This window comes from Pagrus pagrus (assembly GCF_965226575.1).
Source record: "Pagrus pagrus genome assembly, chromosome: 10".
Classification (NCBI taxonomy): Eukaryota; Metazoa; Chordata; class Actinopteri; order Spariformes; family Sparidae; genus Pagrus; species Pagrus pagrus.
In genome coordinates this window covers 6,550,566-6,566,343 of record NC_140194.1, presented here as the reverse complement: position 1 = coordinate 6,566,343, position 15,778 = coordinate 6,550,566, and the positions used below count along the sequence as shown (strand labels likewise).

General features: G+C 47.0%; 1 protein-coding gene across 2 annotated transcripts in view; it reads right to left on the bottom strand.

The window, feature by feature from the left end:
- Positions 1 to 875: 875 nt before the first annotated feature.
- Positions 876 to 15,778, bottom strand: part of znf469 (zinc finger protein 469) — a 192,550-nt gene continuing 177,647 nt past the window's right edge. For both annotated transcript variants that reach the window (XM_084365345.1, XM_084365346.1), the window contains one exon: positions 876 to 14,004. In XM_084365345.1, coding sequence (XP_084221471.1) covers positions 2,014 to 13,815 — 11,802 coding nt within the window. In that variant the 5' untranslated portion in view covers positions 13,816 to 14,004 and the 3' untranslated portion in view covers positions 876 to 2,013. The remainder of the gene's footprint in view (positions 14,005 to 15,778) is intronic.

Below are 15,778 nucleotides of genomic sequence, written 5' to 3'. Positions count from 1 at the left end.
CCGACATGTTCACAACACCTTATAAACTTAGAGATAAAAGAGTGATGATGACTATGAGACATATTACTGCCATACTGTAGTTATAAGCCATCCTGGCGTCCATTATGAGGCCTTATAGCAACATTTCATCCATCGTGCATGTTTTGATGTGATATGTGAGTGTTTATGATGCATTACAGATGTTTGATCTGGAGAAAATGCTTATAAAATCAACACACAGGCTGTTTCAAATCTCAATTCGTCAGTCCACAGCTAACTACAAAGAGAAAAGTGTGACTTTGTTATTCACAGTCGTACAAATATTATAAACTCTTTTCTTTCTTTCCTCTCCGTCTACTTTTGTTCTCTACCCACTCTATCCTCCTCACAGCCGTCCCTCTCAGGTTTTTACCTTCCAACCTCCATGTGGATTTCTACATTTATGCCTCTGTGTCCTATGGCTTTTTATTCCTATGTGATGATGAAAAAAATGTTCGTGTAGGAATAGAAGCCATTTTACACGTGGTGAGAGAGCGACATGACAGAAGCACTGACAGAAGCGAGAGCTCCACGCTGCCTGCTCCACGCCGCTCCTGGAGACTAACATATGGCAGGATGAATGTAACTGTCTTGTGCTGAATGTTTCCCTGTAGTAAAAGATACATTTATGCTCATCTTTCACATGATGAGTGCGCTCACTGAAGTGCTGATCTGAAGACAGAAAAAGGAACTGAAGTCAGACTCTGTTGTGTGTGCACCTGTTTTTTGCCTCCAGGCACAAGCGGCTTCCACTGTTTGCAGTGTTTGATGCATGTGGTGACAGCTGCAGTCCGCGGGGATGGAAGTCGGTACATTTGCAAAACTTGTCATGAACAAAAAGGAAGAAAAAGAGCAAGGAGAGACCAATACAGATCTTTAATAACCAACTATAAAGGAGGCACTTAGTGAACCACTTTACAACCTGCAAGAGGCACTGCATTTCCCTTTCTTCTCACTCTGATTCTTTTGCACATTATTAAAATAAAACTTTGACATGAAGCATTACACCAAACAATAATCTACCTACAATATTATACAGTATAAGATACATACAGTATAAACAAGATAAAGCACCTTTGTTGTCCTAGTAAATACTATTCATAATTAAACAGTTGGAGTTACAGACACAGATGATTGAGTTTGTGATTTGTGTGTGGTATTATCAGTGCATTGGAAGATCTCCGAATACAGGTCTTTGGGACTGTGATGTCCTTGTATGCACCTGAGTTTATTGTTTATTTTATGTGGAAGCTTTTTCCTAATCTTCTATAAGCCTACATATGTACTTGGATGGTTTACACAGTATCTTTAATAAAAACTACAGAGAACAAGTAAAAACAGTCGGATGAATGTACTGTAACTGCTACAGATCTCATGTTCCCTTCCGAGGACATTGGCTTTCACATTACAATAAAACACAATGTAGCACCAGGTAATATTTATACAAAAAGGCTAATATGATGAATGTCAATGCAGTACAGTAAAGTTACAAAATAATACAAAATGAATATTTGGAAGCATGTACGAAAAAGGTGCACAGACAATAGTCCAGGTCAGTTATGATGTCGTTCGGTCCTCTTGTGGAAAAGACTTAAAACTGATAAGATCATGTTATGAATGCAAAACGAACATGCATTTCTTAGAAGAAAATATTTTACTGTATTTTCAAGTATTCTTTTTTTCTTTCCTTTTAAGGTAAATGAAATATAATCTCTGAAACGGATAATATCCTACAAAAGGAAGAGTAGAAAAAAAGTTGTTGTTTTTTTTTCACCCGACTAGCATCATTTTATGACCCCCAAAAATTCATATCTGCTGTTCGTCCTCACATTTGTGTCATTAAAAACACATGTACAAAGAAGACATAAAGTGACTACGTAAGTATTTAAAGATAGCATTTCACAGAAAAGAGCTGTGCAATCTCATTCACCATAATGAATTGTCTTAAACATTTAATAACTGTGAAATGTACAGTCCCTTATTCACAGATCCACCTCAGTTAATAGATTCTGATGTGTCCTTCCTTAAAGGAATCTTAAAGCTTGTCAGTTTTTGGCCAAACAGCTGACTTAGGAGGTGGTTCTGTGACTCAGCTGTCCGGTAGGAGTGGCTCTCCATTGACCTAACCCCCATCTTTGGCCTAGATTTATTCAGAGAATTGTTCATGGAAACTGAAGACACTTTAGAAATAGGGGGGTGCAAAGGACGTCCCAGAGGTCCCTTTTTGGCTTTGTAATCCCCGTTAAGAGGAGTCACAATGTCCGCTTTCTTCTGTGTGCAGCTGTCGAGCAAGCTCCTTTTTGACTGCAAACCTATGTTTGAAGTCTTGCACTTGGAGACGATCTTGTTGCTCACGACGTCGTCCCGCACCGAGGACAGGACGGGGTAGTCGTTGGGTCCGTCCGACTTCCTCTGCAGAGACGGGTTTGCACACTTGCTGGGGCGAAATTTCTTTTTGGCCCGAGAGTCGACGCCAAAGTTCTCCTGTGTGGCCGGAGAGGAAACCCTCTGCAGGCTGTGGGGGGATTTGACGTCTTTCCTCTTCTTCTGCGGTCTCACAGATTCTTTGTCCTCGTTGGAGGCGGTTGAAGCGTTGAGGGTAGCTTTGGAGTGGAGGACAGGTGTGGATTCTGTAGCCTTCGTGCTGTTTTTAGTGTTGTCAGCCGTTTTGTCTGAGGCGACTTTGTCTTTCGTCTGACTGCTACTTTCCTGCTCAGCACCGTGAGATAAAGTCGTCTGCTTGCTGTCATTATTTGAAGCTTTCGACGTGTGATGCCACTGCTCCTCATCCCTCTGTTGGTCTGTCAAATCAGCAGCTAATTCATGCTTTGCTGACTCAGGTGTCTTTGAAATTATTTGATTTTCTCTTGAGCTGACAAAAGACTCCTCGCTAGGTGGAAGTGACTCTGTTTTTTCCTCAGTCTCAGCTGTGTCACCCTCAGCACTTTCCTCCCCGGCACAACTGCTCTCTTTGGACACTGACCACGAGGTTTCCTCTGCTCGAATGCAGACTGACTCATTCTCCTCTTTCACATCACATGGTTCAGTAATTGATTTTCCATTACCCTCTTTATCAAAAATAGTAGAGGTGGTTTGGTCAATGTCCTCTTTCTTGGGTGACTCAGAAGAGCCCATGTGAATGCATTTCTCCAGCTCTACAAGCAGCTCAGAGTAATCTTCAGCGATGTCCTCCGTCTTGACATTCGTATTGCTTGTGTCACTGTGGTATTCGTTTGCGATGGTCTGCGTGGAGTCGTCCGCCGTGGACACGGACGCTTTCGAAGACTGCGTTTCAGAGTTTTGATTTAAGTGCAGCGAGCTGACGCTGGCGATGCCGCTGTCGGAGCTGTTTTCCTGCAGACTGTCAGAGAGAATTCTCCTCTTCTTACTCGCAGGCGAATCACATTCATCTTCTTTGGACGCTGACGCTTTGACAGGTCTGAGAACACCTCGGAATTTGAAAATTTTGTTCCCCCCTGACAGGTGCTTCTCCATGTGACGATCAAACTGCTCCTTCTTAGAGAAAGTATAGTTGCAGGTGCTGCAGATGAAAGATTTTTTAATCACGTGCATGACATCGGCACAGAGCTCGCAGGTGTAGAGGGTGGTGTGTTTCGAATCCAGCTCGTCCACCTCCTCGTGTGCTCTCTTCAGATGGCCTTTCAGCTCCTGGGCCTCCTGATAAGAGACGGGGCACTTGTGACACAGGAAAATCTTCTCCAAGTTGTGAACCACTAGATGTCTCTGGAGTTTGAAGGGTTTGGGGAATTGTTTCCCGCAGTGGTGGCAGTCTCTCGAGGGATCTTTGCAGTTGGGATGCATCTCCACACTTTTAGGTGTCTCAGTCTTGTGGAGGACTTCCAGCGGGGTTAATGTGCTCTGCTTCCCGCCCGCTCCGCTGCTGCTTTTAGTTCTGTGAACTTTTGGCTCGGCCCCCTCGGAGGTTTTCCCCTCTCCCACGGCGCTGTCTGCAGCAGCAGCAGCTTTTTCCTGTTCTTTAGTGGCTTTGCTGGACTCCCTGTTGGTTTTGCTGGGACGGTGCTGCATGATGGAGGTGATGAAGTTCTTCACGGCTGTCTCCTGCATGAAGGGAATGCCTAACATGGAGCCTTGTGTCTGACCCCTCCGGGCGAACTGAGTGGCATGTTCTCGTAAATGCTCGTTGTACATCCACACGTCTGATATCTCCTTCAAGCACATTCCACAGGTCCAGATACCTGTCTTGTTCTTGGCATGTTTCTCCCTCAGATGGTCTCTCAGTTGCTCCCTGGAGCTAAACTTGCGCTGGACACACATGTAGCAGGTCGGAGGCGGGGAAGGGTTGTGGGAGAGCTTGTGAAAGTTAAGTTCGCCCAGCGTGAGGAACCAAGTGAAGCACGCCTTGCACTTGTACTGCTTATCTTTGACCTTCATTCCGCCATCTTTCCGTTTCCTGCCTCGCCGCTCTGTTATTTTCTTTGACTTTTCATCATCTCTGTTCTCTGTCTCAGCAGTTACAATAGGAGGAGCCACTGAGATATCCTTGTTAGAGTCGAAGAACTGAATGTCAGGGAGCTGAAACGTGGTGTTGATGTTTTGGATGTCGATGCTGTGGAAGGTCTGGACGGTCTCTGTGACGCACGGCTCTGTGGTGTAGGGGGCAGAGGGCAGGGAGCAGGGTGCAGGCGGCACTTCCTCTTTGCAGGCGCCGGGATCAGAGTTCACTGTCGGGCTTCCATCGACGTCACTGGAGCGACTTGTAGATTTATCGACGCTGCTCTCGAGTGGATTCAATAGGCTGTTCCCGAGCTCTTTAATATTCTCGTGAGCATCCTGCTGATCACTCTGTTGAACATCTGGCTTGGCGTCAGCCTTTAATGTGCTGTTGTGGCACATGTTCAACATGATGGCATCATCGAGAGATATTGTCTCATATTCACAGCGGTTCGTCTGATTGTCAGTGAATGTTGGCTCGGCTTGACTTTGCATGAAGCTCTCTGAAGGAGTGTAGTCCTGAGTCACGTTTGAATCAGGCGATAGCTTCTGTCTTTTGTTTCTTTTGCTGTACACCCTCGGGCACTTTTTCCTTTTTGCCTCTTCATCTCTGGGGAACAGCTGTGAAAATGTGGTGTCATCGTCGAGCAGGGCCTTCAGCTCGGGACTTAAGCCGGCAGGACTGAGAGGTGACGAATTCAAACAGGAGAGGGGGCGTACCTCGTCTGAAGGGCCACTGTTTTTCTCACATTTTATCTCGACTGCCACTTTTCGGAGAATCTCTTGGGCAAGGCTGCCTTCTGATCCTTTCCGCTCACACATCTCTTCCACAGCACACAGAGTCTTTCTGTCACATTCTCTGATTATATCCTCGTGTACAGATATAGCGCTTTCCACATTGTCGTCTGTGCATACTTCCCCATTTGCAATCTCCGTCATGCTTGTACATTTCATCTCGTCCTTGTCAGTGGTTTGATTCAGCTCCACAGTTTCATTAAGCACATTTATCTCTTCTGTAGGAGATCGGGCTGTGTTGTCGAGGCCGTTGCGAGGGATTTTCTCTGTTCCAGTTCTGTCATTGATTTTCACCTGGGCCTCTGGAGATTTGGGCCGCTCTTGTAGTCCGCTGCTTTTGAATTCAGGAGTTAAAGCTTGTAGTATGTCTGTTTTTAATATATTCAGCAGCTCATCAGAGAAAGGGTCAGGCTTTATGTTTACCTCGCTGTTTTTGTTCTTTCTAGCTTTGTTGTTCTTCTTTGCTTTCGCTGGCAGCAGAGGGTTTTGATGGCCTGTTTCATCCGCTGCCACTGTACTTGTCTCTGTTGCCATTTCCTCCAGGAGTGACTCAGTCTCTGCTGCTTTAGATATGAAAGTGCTACTTGTCTCGGGCAGCCCATCTATTTTTGTTGAGTAACAGGTCTGTGAATCATCTTTATGTTCTTTCTCTGTGCTTTGAGATGCTTCATAAATAAGCACAGTCCCCTGATGGCTTGATGTCGTGCTCTGCGGGCCGGTGTGTTTCTCAGCCCTGACCAAATGTTTCATGGCCTTATGTCTCTTTAACCCCGGCACGGTCCTGAAACACATGAGGCAGATTTCGCAGAGCACTTTCCCCTGCTGAGCGTTGCTCCGCGTCTTTTTTGGTGACATGTCCTTGTTTGCTTGGTGCGCCGTTGAACACGGGCCAGCCTCTATTGTTGGTTGTTTCTCTGATGGGTCTAATGGAAGAGGCATTTGTTCGTTTTCACAGACGATGAGTGGCGTAGGAGTGGGCGGACCATCTGAAGTCTTTTTCCGGACGAGCGTACTGTCTTCGGCAGAGGCCTCGAGAGAAGCTAAGCTCTCTGATTCAACCTTTCTCAGCAGGTCCGCATGAATATGTAAACGCTCATCGGGTCCAGTTAGATCTTGGCAAACTTCCAAGTTCGTCTTTACATTATCAGCCGAGGAATCTTTGCTTTTGTTTTCGGGTGGGAGGCCCAATGAGAAACATGTGAATTTCAGACCCTGCTGGAGGACCAGTGGTTCATCTGATAAGTTCAGCTCAGCTGCAGGCTTTGATTTTAGTGCTGCCTCTGTGTCTGCGTCTGTTTTGTTAAAAATCAGTGCAGGGTTAACGCTCAGGTCACACTGTCCACAGTCATCTCTGGGACTCTGCTTCATGTTGAGATTCTCTTCAGGTTTACTGGCTGGTGAAATCGGTATGTAGTCATATTGATTCAGTTGTGGAGGTTCATCCGAGATGCTGTTGTAGTTGAAAGGGCTTAGTTTGAAATCGTACATTGGATCTCTCTTTTCAAGACCACCTGACTCTTCCTGTGGTTCTGCTGGGCTGGTCACCGGCAGTGGAGAGGGAATGGGGGTGTCGGAGCTGGGGATTTTACACACCATGATTCCCAGGTCCAGGGGTGGCGGGCTTATCAAAGAGTACTCCATCACGGCTGGTTCATCCCTGTTTAAAGCCACTTTGATATTGCTTTCTTCTTCTTTGTTTATGGGGGATTTTATGTTTTGAATCGAGTCAACAAATGTATTACTTTGTGGCGGACATGAATCCTCTTCCAGCTCCCATTTCTGCATGGGTGTTTGATGAGAGGTTGGTAGGAGAGGGCTGGTTGGTGCGGCGGTGCGTAGAAAGAGACTTTCTTCCGCCTCCTCTGTGCATGGTGAGTTTTGGTGACTTGCCATGAAATCAACAGGAGGATGTTCATTGATGTCCTGAACATTTAAAATCTCCTCTTGCTTCTGAATGCTGTTAAAGGCGAGATCTGTTTCATGGTCGGTGGAGTCATTTGTCAGTGAAGTAACTTTGCAGGAATCACGGTCAACGATGCCATCAGGCTGTGAAAGAATCAACAGATTACTTGGCTCGGTGTTACGGGCAGGTGAGCAGTGACTACTCCTCTCTGTGCCGGTTTCCACCAGTATTGGACTGCAGGGCTTGTCTGTGGTGACTATCTCCACTGACATATCAGTTGCTGGGCTGTATGTCTTCGCAGGGCTGCAGTTTTTAGAGGGAGACAGTCCAATCAAATGATCCTGTTCTGCTGTTTCAACAGTTATGTCCTCGATCACACAATCTGAGCACTCCACTTTCAATTCATCAGCGTGTGATGAATTAGCGTCTCCGGGATTATCATGGTTATCAGAGGATTGTTCTTCAAGTGCTGCTTTGATCACATCCTGAATTAAACTGGAACCAGCCGGTGATAAAGGCCGGCGAGCCGACTGACCGGTGATTCCCTTCACTGCCTCTGCTTCCTCATAGCCGCCTGTCAAATGCTCTGGACTGTCACTGCTGCTTTTAAACGACTCGTTCACATTGTCTGCCGCGTTGCTTTTCCCGCAGGACTCCTCCACCACATGTGGGTCATGTGTACCCACACTTGAGCGGTGAGCAGACTCAATCAAATCACTATTCTCAGCGATATCCGCCTCTGAAGAGACTTTAGTCTCAGCCTTGCTTTCTTTGTTTTCTGCGGGCTCAGTGGGCTGCGATGAAATTGGATGGTTTCCATCGACTGCGGGGTCAGTGCTGTTAGAGAGAGATGACTGTGACTCACTCAGAAAGAATTCACTATCGTCCTTCCGCTCATTGATATTTCGAGGTGATAATATATTCTCCTTCCCAGTAATTGCTTCCTTTTCTCTGTGATCTTCCCTCTCAACTGCATCAGTTTCCTGACATTCAATTTCTTGATGTTGTTGACTCGTGAGAGAGGTGACATTCGGCTCTTTCTGTTCTGAGATAATGGGTTCTTTTTTGAATATAGAGTCTGAAATCACCTCCAGGCTTTTCATTAGGTTTTCTGCGTATCTCTTCTGTTCTAAGATCTCTTCCTTTGTTTCTACAGGAGTCTCGTTTTCAGTGTTTCTCTCCTCTGATTTCTGCTCGAGGGGGAGCTGTGGGTGCTCGATGCGTGAGGCTGCGGAGATCAAATTTTGCGCATCGTCTTCTTTTTCAGTAAAATGTTCAAGGGCCCCTGGTTCATTGTGAATGGCAGCGTGGGGACTGTGGTGTCCACCCATTAGCTCAAACTGGAACGGACTGGCCCACGGTTCAGTGAAAGGCTCCGAGGGCAAACTGGTCACTTGCACATCAATGGTTTGCACGGGGCACCTCATGTCCAGACTAGAGCCTCCGCTGCCCGAATCATCACTCAGACGTAAAGGTGAAAATTTGCTCATTTGCAGCTGCTTGGGGACATCCTGAGCTAGCAAGGATGGGCTTTCCATTTTGGTTGTCTGCAGCTGGTTTTCAAGCTCATTCACTATTCTTTTAATCTCTAGCTCATCCTCTGATGCGCAGCTGTTGAGATTTGCACTGTAGTCAATTATTTTTTCTGGCAGAGACAAAGGAACATGATCGTAATCTGGTTTCTTTTCATTTGATTTCTCAGAGTTGCCTTTGTACTGAGATATCTCATCCGGTAGCACAGGGCTAACTATTAGATTCCAGTCTCTTTGTTCCAGGAAGGGAGAGAAGGACGAAACAAACTCTTCCTTTTTATCAGCTGCGGCCTCTATTGAATGGAAACCCTCCTTCTGAATCGGCATGTCTGAGTAGAGGCCGCTGTCGAACCCGGCCAGGTCCCCGAACATCGACGATGTGTCGAATGAGAGCGGGGATTTCATGAGCCCCTGCTCCTGATCCAGAGGGTAGGGCATGAGGTTGAGAGCGTCCTTTTGTATCAGCTGGCCTTGGCTTTCAGTCGGAGATAGGCACACCTCATCCATCAAAGAGGTGGAAAGAGACGTCGGCTTGTGTGTGTCTAGGTCATTGACTAAAGTAATGGGCTCTTTCACCATGCAGACACTGTCGCTCTGTTTTTCAAATGTGCTGCTGTCTGATAGTTCTGCCTGTGTGGCTCGGGGCTCCTCTCTTCGTTTGCCCTTTGTGTTTCTGTCAATATTGAAATCAGTTTCTTTGTTGATGGCGGGAGAGTGTGAATCGGACTGTAGTGGCTTGTTATCTGGACTGCTACACTGCGTCGGCTCTTCTTTGGGGCACAGCTCGTCCGTCCTCTGCAGGGCGTTTCTGTCTGAACACACCGCTGCGCCTGTCTCTTTTCTCGGAGACACTTGCTTCCCTCTCGATTTTGTGTGAGAGCCTCTGCTTTTTTCACCGTTTTTGTTTGTGTCTTTTGCTTTTTGTGAAGATGACACCGGCTCACCGACGTCTGGGTGTGAATGATACTTCCTTGGCTCCTCTGTGCTGTCTTTGTTATCAGAGAGAATGGCTTTGTCAGTATTGTACTTCTTGACAGATTTAGTGAATGTCAGTGCTAGTGTGCTGGACTCTTTACATAACTTCTGCGGGGAGGACCTTTCGTACGTTTTCTGCTCTGGAGACTCTTTCTTCTTGATGTCTGTCTTCTTCTCACAGTCAGAGTCAGTGCGGTCAGTGCTTTTGGGGCTGTTGATACTATCACTTGAAACACTCACAGATGTGCTGAGTTCACTGCTTGTGGACGACCTGCTCCCCCTCCTCCTGAGTCTCTGGTGAGAACTGTGTTTCTCAGGCGAGAGAGAGACCTCCTCACTTTTTTTCACCTCGAAACACTCCTTTGACTCGTGTCTCCACGCCGCTTGGTCCCTCTCGCTCCTCGCTCGCCATTTGCACTCCTTGGTGTATGTGTATTTACACCGGCTGCTTTGATTCAGCCGGCCTTGGCTCGCTATCTTTACAGGCTCACATTCGTCGTCTGAGTCCGAGACGTAGTCGTATTCTCCGAACGCAGGGTTCTGTACGGTGGGAGTCACTCGCTCCATCACTAAGGAAAACTGGAGGTTTTTGGTACCTTTAACGTGGAGCTTATGCAGCTTATTTTTCTGTTGAACTATTTTGTGAATCAGTTCTTTGCTCCAGGTGCCTCCTCCGGTGCTTTTCCTCTTGCTTTCTTTCACTGCACTTCTCGAGGTCGGAGACGTGGAGGCCTGCGAGGGCGCTGACCCTCGCAGCGCGGCGCTGTCCTGAAAGCTTTTCACGCCGCATCGCTCGGAGAACTTGCTGGATAAGAGAAACCTTTGTGTGCTCGTGTTTTCGTCCTCACTCTTGCATAGTTTTCTTGCCTCTTTCACTTTGCCATCTTGTTCCCTCGTCTTCTCCCTCGAGGCGTTTCTTGAATTTTTATGAGCGACTTCTTTTTTTATGTTAATTTTCTCATCTTGTTCCAAATTCAGAGATATTTTCTCGAGCTTGCTTTCTGTGTACTGTTTATCTGTCTCAGGGCTCTCCACATCAGAGTCGTAAAAATACTTTCCCTGTGTGAAAGACCTGTCATCATCGGCTGCTTGTTTATTTTTGCTCTCAAAGACGAGGGACTCTTTGGTTTTCAGACACTGTTTGTTTGATGTCGCTTTAACAGTGGTGAGGTCATCGTCGGCAAATGCGTCGATAAAGCTGCTGTCTATCTCTGCATTGTCTGACTGATATCCCAGTCCGTTCAAGGCTTCTGTGATGAGGCTGTCTAATTTGGCATCCTCCATCTCCAGCTCAGGGAGAGCGACAGGGAGGTTACCAGGACCGGAGAACAAGTTGAGTTTCATCGGATCGTCCTTACTGTCTCCTTTTGTTTCACTCTCAGATATCAGCTCTCCGTTCTTATTGAGGCCCAGCAGAGACAGGTGAAGGTCAGACGGGCACCTTGACATCGAAACATTTGCCGTAGATGTCACCGCTTTCGCTGGCTCCGCATGAAACTTCCTGCCATCCTCCATCTTTGATATATCTTTGAGGTCATTCTGTGAAAACGCATGCTGAGCACAATATTGTTTATGGCCTAGAAATGAAGCCAGGTTGTTGAAATTCTGATCGCACTGCTTGCACGTCAGAAGCACGTCCAACTGGTCGAGATTTGCAGCGGCTAGCGAGGTCGCCAACAGCTGATGTGCAGAGTACGGCGGGGGAGGCTGGTGATGCTCCACCCCAAAACTGTCCATGTAGCCTTTGTTTCCATCCATAGTGGACTTTGGGTGCGTGCCGTTTTGCAGGTAGCTCATCATGTCGTCTTTGGCTCTGTCAGGTGCGTAGGGAAGGTTTCGTGGAGCGTCAGAATGAAACTGGTGAGCGTGAGAGCTCAGGTGATCTGACGTTAACTGTGTTTTGGCTTGGGGCTGGTGATAAAATGGGTGGGGGTTTGCCGACTTTGACATCTGACTGTCCTCTGAGCTGATGTTAACAGGACTGGTGGATGCTGGGGAGAGGGAGGAGCAGGTACTACTGGACGCGGGGTTATGAACTGGTGAGGGCAGAGGAGATTCATAAGGTGACACCATCATGAGTCCCATAGGTGGGACCTGTAATGGAGGATAGCTATAGTTTCTTGTCGGCGCCGCTGGAAGAGACTGATTGAGTCCAAAATATACTGCCTTATTCTTGGATTCACAGACTTGCGCGTGGCTCATCTCTACTTTAAAAGTCGACACCGTATTGCCGCTGTGTTTTACGGCCTCTTGTCTTTGGTTTGAAAAGCCATCACTAGTTCTGCCGTTCTGAAATGAGCCGGGGTTTTTCAGGGAGCTGTGTTTATGGGATTTACTGTCATCCTGCCAGTCAGAGGGGGAAACCATGTAAGTCATTTTTTGGCTGCTTATTTGCCTCGATAACTCGATTCTGTTTTGGTTTGGCATGGCGGGGGTCGGCCGTATCTGCTGCCAGGGCATTCTGCTATTTTTAGCCGAATTTGGCCTTTGGTCAAGTGCTGGCTGGTTCTGAAAATGAAACTTATCACTCATGTCAGAATACTGAATTGTGCTTTGATCTGCCGGTGAATACGTCTTATTAGACCCTTCCCATGAGTGTGGTAACCTATTCAGAACCTTATTATTGATGTTTTTATCAAAGGGCATGGAGCCTGTGTGCATGTTACTGACTGGAGGGTTGTTATATGTTTTTCCGGGAAAGTGCATTTGGGAGCCTGGACCTTGTGAAATATTTCTCGCATGGTGCACACTTCCTTGAATGAGTGTTCTTTGGTTGGCAGCTGTGTCTTTGGGGTGACAGTTCCTCTTACTCCCCGAGGTGATTGCTGCATCCCTACTGTCTACTGCCTGTCCAGTAACGTCTGTGCTCTCAGGCAGGGCAGTCTTCCCCTGCTCTGACTGCTGTGAGCTGGAGCCGGAGCTGTCACTGCTCGCTGAGTCCTCACTCAGATTCCTAGGACATTGGATGGAAGATGTTACCCCTTGAATAAACTGTGACTGTGGGGGCTGAGGATAAGAGTTTCTATCCTCCGGCTGCTGTTCGTTACCGAACTGAGTGCTGTTCTGAGCAATGTTTTGTCCTTCTCCAGGCGTGAAGGAAAAAGAGTTGTGGGTCACGTGAACAGAACCGAGTGAGGAGTCTGTAAAGTCTTGGGATTGGGGGTTCTGTTCACAGGGGAAAGAGTCAGAGGTCGATTCTTCCAGAAAATGATATCCATATTGAAATGGAGCAGGCACAAAGGCACCTGCCTTATTAGCTTCTGTAAGGGCAGTGGATTTTTGTGATGAAACTCCATAATTAGCACCATTAAAAGTCCGTTCGGGAGACTGCCATGTATTAGAGCCACTCAGCTGAAAGTCAGCCAGGATTAGCTGGCTACTGGGCTGCGTGCCGTTGTTCTCCATCAAGGCAGACTGCTGCTGCTGTGACAGGGTCGGATGTGGGTGGGATGACGTTCCGCTTGAGGAAACCAGTGCCTGTGAGGTATAGCTTGGGGAGGTAAGGTTAGAGGAGGCCTCCTGGAAGCAGCGGCTGTAGTTGAGCTCCTCCTGCTGTAGTTCGGCTTCTCTCTCTGGTATACTGGGAACGTGGAATCTGTAGCTGCCCGAGACTGGGCCACGACTGGTCTCCAACTTCTTGGGTGGCGAAATCTTCTGCTGTGGGTAGGCAATGCCAATGTTCGGGTTGGAGCGTGGATTAGTGATGCTAAGTCTGTACAGCTGCTGCGGGTTGCCACGCTCTGCCTTTCCTGACCGCTTCCCCTTCTCTCGGCTGCGGCCCTTTCCGCTCGGGGACTGGGGGCTGCCTTTGCCGGCCGACCAAGTCCTGTCAGTGGCAAATTTTGATCGGTTCTGCAATGACCTGAAGTCAATCTTCCCTGTCTGCTGTGGCCGTATGACAGCCTCACGTTGCTGAGGACAGTCCCTTTCCTTCTCTAGTTTTTCAACTTTGGCCCCTCTGCTGCTGGCTCTGGCCTCAGTGCTGGTGCTTGAAAAGTGCTCTGAAGATTCCTTTGTGGTTTTGTCACTCTGCTGTTCCAGTGCCGTCCCCTCATCCTGCAGTTTGGACTCAGCGTCCAGCTCTTTGACAGCATGCATTCGCTGAGTCTCTCCAGCCATGGTGCACAATGCGTGCTGTGAAGGCCTGGTCCTCAGAGGTGCTATCTGGGAGACAGGGGCATCGTCTTCTGGGTAGTATGAATCAGTAAACCTCCAGTGGCAGGAACTGCAGGGACAGGGCCGCTCGCTGCAGGTTCATCCCTTCACTTTCATCGTGAACCCGTGATCCGGCACCGAAGCAAAGCAGACCTGGAAGGAAAAGAGAATAGAGAGGATCGTCAGATGACAAGCTCATTGCTGTTTGATTGAAAAAATAATGTAAAGTGATTATATTATGTGCTTTTTAAATAGAAAAATCTGGCAACACTATCCAAACATGCAAGCAAAGCATTAAACACCAGTCATGAAAGAATGATGCATCTTTAAAATAAGCAGAATTATTACCGTTCATTCTTGAAATAGATGGAAATAGAAAAGTGAGGAATTTGTACATGAAACAAGTTATTAAAGGGCATGTGAAGAGGAGATACTAGTAAAGACACAATTAAAAAATCTTCCATCATGTGTGAGATTGAGTACCAGTACAAGGTTCCTAGTTTCTGCCAGCAGAGAGCACTATTGCAGCGTTTCACAGAGGAGCTGCACAAAGCACCAGTGTAATCAAACAGGGCATTTTAAAAACTGCCAAAGTCAAACACTCCAAGTCCTGGAGATACAACTGACACTGACGCAAAATTCTTTACTCCTACAATAAAAATACATCTCAAACAAGTAAATACATTTCCATCAGAGCGTTGGATTCCTGCTTTACAGCAGTGGATTGATGGCTGTACAAGTATCACAGCCCTAATCCTCTACATAAACAATCACACAAAGAAAACCAGTTTGGTCTTGACATGATGAAGCTCACTACAGTACTGAAGGATGAGAAAAATACAGTACACCGATCCAAAAAGTGCTGCCAGTAAATGAATCACAGACTCCTTAAGAGCGAGGACACAATGCCACAGTGTTCTTTTGCTACAGAGGGCTGCAGGTTTAGATCATGGAGGAATATCAGGGATTAGTCAGTCAGCCATTAGACAGTGAGGACTGTGGGCACACTGACGTTTGTTGCCTTTCCTCAGGCATCCCAGACACAGCTTCTCAGGTCCCAGTTTACTTTGGCCCCTCCGCTGCCTCTGCTTCTTTTGAGGTCAGACCAGATGAAACTTGGCGTTAGCACCAAAATGTAATTTCTAGGCCTGGTTACCAAACTTCCATCCCACCTTCTTGTCTGGCTACTACCAAAGCCAATGTTGGGGGTGGCCTGGAGGTTGGAGAGAGAGCACAATTCAGCCAGAGGATTCGGATCCAAGCCTCTGTTTTGGCTACCGTCCACCCTGCTGAAGTGTCCCTGAGCAAGACACATTCCTGGCAGTTTTATAGAGGTGCTCTTACGGTTTTTCTTAGGATGGTCCTGGGATTATTGAGTAAGAGCTGTGCAATTACACTGCAGTAGTGCTGTATGAATGTGGCACATGTGAGCTTTGCATTGAGCCTCTCAGTCAGGTAATGACTGTGAAACACAGCTTCAGCAGGATGCATCACCTCTCTGCACCAAGCATTTAAAATCAGTTAGGGGCGAGCAGCCAAAATATAAAAAATGTATGTCCACATTTACCCTCAGACGTCAGTGGACTGATCATTCTGACATCTTGTTATCAAGTGAAGAGCCAAATGTGTCTGTGTACATATCCGCTCTGCAAAGATGCAGAAAATATGTCCACCAAAGCTCCATCCTCATCAATCTCTCAGGAGATTTCGTTGTTCTGGCCTCTCAGGGGTCATTTAAAGATCAGCATCAGATGTTTCCATCCAGAATGCCCGAATGCCTCTCTCCCAGTACGGGGGCTTAGCTTTTATCAGCTAGCTTACAGTAATGCACTGATTTAATTAGGACTGTACACCCACATGCCATTTTTCTTTTTTTTTTTTTCGTTGCTTGAGTACTGCATTTTGGCTGCAGAAACAGTCTCTTTGT